Raw genomic sequence first — 6,142 nt, forward strand, 5'->3', positions numbered from 1 at the left:
TCTATCTGCACAAAAATATTTATAGTAGCTCTTTCTGTGGAGGTAAAGAATTAGAAATTGAGGGGATACTCATCAGTTGTGAAGTGGATGAACAAGATATGGCATATGATTGTGATAGAGTTCTATTATGCTGTGGGAAATGGTTGAGGGGTGGGGGTCAGAAAAAAAAATAGAAAGACCTCTATGAACTAATGAAAAGTAAATCCAGAAGAACCAGATCATTGTGCACAGTATCGGCAAAATTGTAATGATGATCAATTTTTAAAAACTTAACTACTCTGATCAATATGATACAAGACAATTCCAGAGGACCCATAATGAAAAAGCATTATCCACCTCTAGAGAGAGAATTGAACTCTAGTGCAAACTGAGGATATAACATTCATTCTTTCTTTTTGTAATATGGCTAATATGGAAATACATTTTGTATGATTTCACATATATAACTGGTATCATGTTGTTTTCCTCATTGGGTGAGGGGGGGTTGAAGGGAAGAAATTTGGAACTCAAAAACTATATTTAAAATAATAAAATTATTTTTTGAAAAGAGGAAAAAAGTCAAATATAAAGATCTTTGTAAGGCAATGGGTAGCTATTATTGTTTTTTTTTTCCTTTCACAGATAAGAAACTGATTCACTGAGACTAAATAACTTGCCTTGAATCATATATCTAATTAGGAGTGGAGCAAGAACTAGAATCTAGACCTCCTAATTCCAGCCCAATGTTCTTTCCTTTTCTTATTTGGAGATCTCAAAATTTGTCACAAAAACTATCTGCCAAAGCGTAAAACTTCAGGTTGCTAGGGATTATAAATAATGGCAGCACAGATTGCAGGAGTTAAAAAGAAAACTTAACTCCCAACTCCCAGGCAATTACATTATTTCCTTATATTACCATATTATTCTTTTTTTTTTATAGTACTAAGTAGCAGTCAAAATAAGTAAGTGTCCAGGAAAGGCAGCATGACCTAGAGAATAGATCAATGGTCTGAAAGTAAGATCTGTTTCAAATCTTGATGGAGACACTTCTTAACTGTGTGACCCAGGGCACCTAAGTTACTTAACCTCTCTGTGATTCAGATTCCTCATGTGTAAAATGAGAGGTTTGGATTCAAAGGCCAAGGAAGTTTCTTCCAGCTCTAAACTTTTGATCCTAAGACCCTAAACATTCAAAGAAATTAGGGAAATCCTAAAACCAGAAGATGAACTTAATAAAAAAGAATACATCAGCCATAAAAAAAATATTTTATGTTGCCTCTTTCTAATTTCCTCTTTCTTTGATCTTGACTGAAGTCTTTAGGTCAATTTGAATTCATTTGATTCAATTTAGCAAGCACTATGGTAGGCACTGGGAATAAAGATAAGAACAAAAAACTCCTTGCCCACAAAGTTTACATCCTACTGGGAAACAGTTAACATTACAGAGAAGTAAATACAAAATTTATACAAAGTAAATACAAAGTAATTTCAAGGAAAGGATCAGTAAATGTCTTATGTGAAGAAGCAAGTGGGTGATTCCAAGAGGCATTGATGAATATAAGGACCACCATAAGTACTGGGGGAGCTTGCTTATAATGGCAGTGAGTTGGAGGATGACCTGCCATGTAGAAAGAACAGCAAATAGGCAAGTTAGGCTAGTGAGTGGCATATGTGAGCAGTAGAAATGTGAAACAGATCTGGAAAGACAGACTCTAGTAAGATTGTGAATTACTTAAATGTCAACTAGATGAGTTTATATTTTATCCAAGAAGCAACTAGAAGCCTATGAACCAGTGGTTCCCAAACTTTTTTGGCCTACCATCCCCTTCCCAGAAAAAATATTACTTAGCGCCCCCTGTCACCACCCTCTTACAGTTATTCACCGCCTCCAAATACACCTGTGGCCATCACTGCCCCTGGATTGCTGCAGCACCTACCAGGGGGCGGTGGCACCCACTTTGGGAATCACTGCTGAACCTTTGAGCGAGGTAATAGCATTATCAGACCTATGTTTTAGAAATATCAGTTTAACAATTGTGTGGAACATAGACTATAAAGAGGAGAAGTAGGGATTATATTTAGGAGGCTACTCAAACAATCCAGATAAAAGGTAAGAAGGACCTAAATTAGGGAATTAGGAGGTGATTTAATTTTTTGAATGAAAAACTTCTGTTAAGAGTTTACTATATGCCAGACACAGAAGTGCTGTGGAGGAAGAATTAAGATTGGTCAACTTTACTACCATCTCTTCATTGGCTGAGAAAGAAAAGCCAAGAGTCAAATCTGACCGAGATTGTGAAATCACAAAACTGGAAGGATGGTGGTGCTTTTGATAGAAAAAGGGTAGTTAGGAGTATGGGTATGTTGATTGGAAAAGTCAGCAAGTTCTGTTTTGGACCTGTTGAATTAAAGGTACCTAGGGAACATCTAGGCAGATGCCTAAAAGTTCATAGGATCACTGATTCAGAGCTAGAAAAGCCCTTAGGGGTCTAATCCTCTCATCTCCCGGATGAAGAAACTGAGGCCCAAGGGGTTTTAAGTGATTTATAAAAGGACACACAGCCATTAAATGCCTGAGACAACAGGATGAGGGGGTGAGGGATTTGTGCTAAGGATAGTGAAAGTTTGACCCGGTTCTCTATAGGGTCAAGCTTGTGAACATAGAAAGGCCAGAGAGATAGAGGGATAGAGTGGAAAGTGGAATAGGTTTAGAAGTGAGGATAGAGTGGAAAGAAGAACAGGTGTAGAAGTGAGGAAGGAAGAAAGATGAAAGGTAAGAATTTAAGGTCTTCCAAGCAAGACAGTTCTGGATGCTTAATAGAGTATATACTTTTTTTTTAAAGCTGTACATAATGCAATTCAAGGCTTAATATATAATCCCCCTTGCTTCCTCTTTTTCTATTCTTATTCCTATATGGAAATGTTTGTAGTTGTTGGTGTTTGTCAAGTTGTCCCTGCTTTGTCAAGTTGAAAACAACAACAAAAAAATGTTTAAGTTGTGGTCAAGTAAGAATTTTAGTTTTGAATCAAGGAGGTCTTAGTGAGATCAAGGATATGACTATTTCCCTCTGTGGCAGAGTAAAGGTAGAGATGATAGGAAGTAAGGAGATTGATGACCTAGGAAGCCAGGGTGTTTTGAGAGGCTACTCTGAGAAGGAACTTTAAAAGAAACTGCCCAATGATCCAAACAGAGGGAAGATTTAGAAGTGGCAGGAAGGAGCAAGGAATAAGGTTCTTCCTCCTCTTAACCCATTGTGTTAGAGAAAATAAGAGAAGAAGCAACTGATACTGGAGAAGTTGGTTAAGAATGTAGTGTCTGGTAAGGGGTGCCAAATCAGTGGATGAGTGCAAGGAGACAAAAAACAAACAAACAAACAAACAAAAAAAAAAAACAGGTTAAGTGGAAGACATACCAAAGGCAGATTTGTTTGTTTTTGTTTTTTTAAACAGAAGATGGAATATGTGGAAATACTGGCGCTCTCAAACTGAGGCAAAAGGAAATATAGGCTGGTGAGAGACCATCAAAGTAAAAACAGAATCAAAAAGAATTTCTGAGTTTAAGGATTTTTTTTGCAAAATATCTATAAAGCTGAAATTAAGAATGATATCAGAGTAGATTCTCAAAAAATATTACAATGTACAGGATAAGAAAATTTTTAACTTTTTTCTCTCCTTCAAATTTAACATAGTTGAACATTTCATCAGTTTTAATACTTTGGAGACTCATGATTTAATTGGTGTGGCCACTTTCCTATTTATACAGATCCACACCTTCATTATATATTCTTTATGAACTGCCAAGGCCAAAAAAAAGTCACAAGGTGGCAACCCTATGGTGATCAGTATCAGTGAATTTAGCTAAACTAGTGCTCAGGTAACTGCCTAGGTCCATCTTTGTAGGGGTCAGATGGAGCTTGAATCCACTGACACAGTCTTCAGGAATGCAGGGTCATCTCCATGTCATAATGAAGTAACAGAACAAGACTTTAGAAGAAAGTGTATCAAAAGTTGGGACAAGTAGTGTGCAGGTCACCAAGTCAGCTTAAATGCTACTTGCTACTACCTTGCTACTACTATATGATGTGGAGTTTCCCCGTGAAATTTCACATTACTTGTTAATTTTGCTTCCCAAGCATCTAGATTCTCTCTAGTCAGAACACTTAAATTTACAGTGGAAGTGGCTCTGATACTTCTGTGGCATGATCTTTGCTCGTCTTTCTTCCTCTCTAGAAAGAACTATCCATAGAATAAAGAAGTGACATAACTCCTCAAAGATTTTGTCGACCTCAAGCAAAATAGAGTGTGCTAATCCCAGCCTGATCTCTCCGTTACAATTCTTAATTTTACTCATTGATACAGGCAATGCAAAATAATATTGCTGCCAGGCACCTAAACCCCAGCAAATTGCAACCCTTGCAAATTCACTTCACTAACTCAGACAAACCCAGGAAGGGGAGGGGTGTGTGTGTGTGTGTGTGTGTGTGTGTGTGTTGGGAGGGAGGAATCTCTTCACTTTCCTCCCCAATAATGCCTTTGAAAGGGAACTTGTACTAACAACTAAAAAAACAAAGTTTCACACACACACAAAATTAACATCTGATCCACTGGCAATAATTGCTTTGTCTGTGAAACATCTTCCATTACTTATTAAACTGAGGCCAGTAGTGCTCAGACTTAATGAATGAGTTGGCCCATTTCCAATATACACACAACTTTTGATACACACAATCCAAAGCCCGAAGAGCTCTTTTCCCCCCTCCTCTGTGAAGCTACAAAAAGATCACAGGTCAGTCTTAATGACTAAAACTAAAAAAAAATAAGTAAATAAATGAAAGTTTCTCTTCTCCTCTCACCCCATCCCCCACCAAGATGTGAATTTCAAAGATTGTGTTTAATACTGAGGAGAAGGTAGGGAGCCACGGAAGCCTCCTTTCCACTTGCCTTTGCAAAGAGTGCTTTCCCTTTTTGGGTGGAAAAGGACATAGCTAGTGCCCTTCCAGAAGCACAATGAAGCAGACAGGGATGGGTGTCTTGAGAGGTTCTCTCACCGTGCTCTTTGGCCTCAAACGGGCTCCGGGCAGGTGTCACTCACAACCCTGGCCCCAGGGGCGCCCCGAGCTGCCCTGCTCTCCTCTCCAGGACGCACCCCACCCCAACCCGCCCCGCCCCGCTGCACTGCACTGCACCCCAGCTAGCCGAGCTCGGGGAAGGTCGGAGGGGAAACCTTTAATTTGAGGACGTTTCCCTCGCTTTTCTCCAGTGCCCTCCCTCCAGCCAATGCGAAGGATCAGGAGCTGCGGCAGAGCAAGAGCAAGTCCTGGGGAGGGAGGCAGAGGCGGGAAAGCGGCACGGGGCACGATTCCCCGCGGGGGGCCAGATGCTGCGCTCCCCGAGAAAAGACGGCGGCGGAGGCTTGGGCGCCGCTGGGACCTGCGGTCGTGTTCTTGGGGAGCCCTGGCCCACGTCGCTCCCCCGGGACCCTCGGTCGGGTCCTGTCCTTCCCTTCCTACGTCCGGCCCTCGCGTGCTCCCCCAGCCTCAGCTCGGGCCAGGCACAGCGTCTCGGACTCGGGCCGGGCCCCCGGACCTGCTAGCTGCTGCCCACTCACCGCTGCACTCCGCTGAGGGCTGGTCCCCCCAGTCCCCAGAATGCGGGTCGCAGCCTCCACCTCCGCCGGCCCCGGGCGCTGCCTGCTGCCGGTGCTGCAGCTCCTGCTTGAGCAGGGACAGCGGCGAGTAGTACTCGGTGCCCAGGGCTCCCGGGTGCAGCTCGGCGGACAGGGCCCCCAGGAGCAGCAGCGCCAGGAGGCGCCCGGCAGCGCCGGCTGCGGACACAGCGCCGCCCCAGCCGCAGCAACAGCAGCCGGCAGGTGCCATCTTCCTTCAAGGCGCATGTGCGACCGGCTCCTCTCTTCGCCACTCGAGCTTCCCCGCCTTTAGCCCGCTGCCCGGGCAGGTGGGAGGCGTGAGGAGGTGGGACGAGAGAAAAGAGAATGAGTGCTGATTCTTGGGAATTGTAGTCCATGGCTTGGCCCACATGGGCCGTCAGAGTGGGACAATGGAACTACTACTCCCGGGAGGTACAGCGCGACGTAACCGTTCGCTCTCTACAGATTCTCCCGCCCCTTTCGTCCCTAAACCAGGAAGTCAGGGACTGACTTGGG

At 43.2% G+C, this 6,142-nt stretch overlaps 1 protein-coding gene across 10 annotated transcripts in view; it reads right to left on the minus strand.

Annotated features, from left to right (window-relative positions):
• TTC13 (tetratricopeptide repeat domain 13) overlaps window positions 1–5,855 on the minus strand; it is a 97,704-nt gene extending 91,849 nt beyond the window's left edge. For all 10 annotated transcript variants that reach the window (XM_044676138.1, XM_044676137.1, XM_044676134.1 and 7 more), the window contains exon 1: window positions 5,588–5,855. In XM_044676138.1, the coding sequence (XP_044532073.1) occupies window positions 5,588–5,855 (268 nt within the window). The remainder of the gene's footprint in view (window positions 1–5,587) is intronic.
• Window positions 5,856–6,142: the final 287 nt, after the last annotated feature.

Source organism: Gracilinanus agilis, chromosome 4, assembly GCF_016433145.1.
Source record: "Gracilinanus agilis isolate LMUSP501 chromosome 4, AgileGrace, whole genome shotgun sequence".
NCBI classification, from domain to species: Eukaryota; Metazoa; Chordata; class Mammalia; order Didelphimorphia; family Didelphidae; genus Gracilinanus; species Gracilinanus agilis.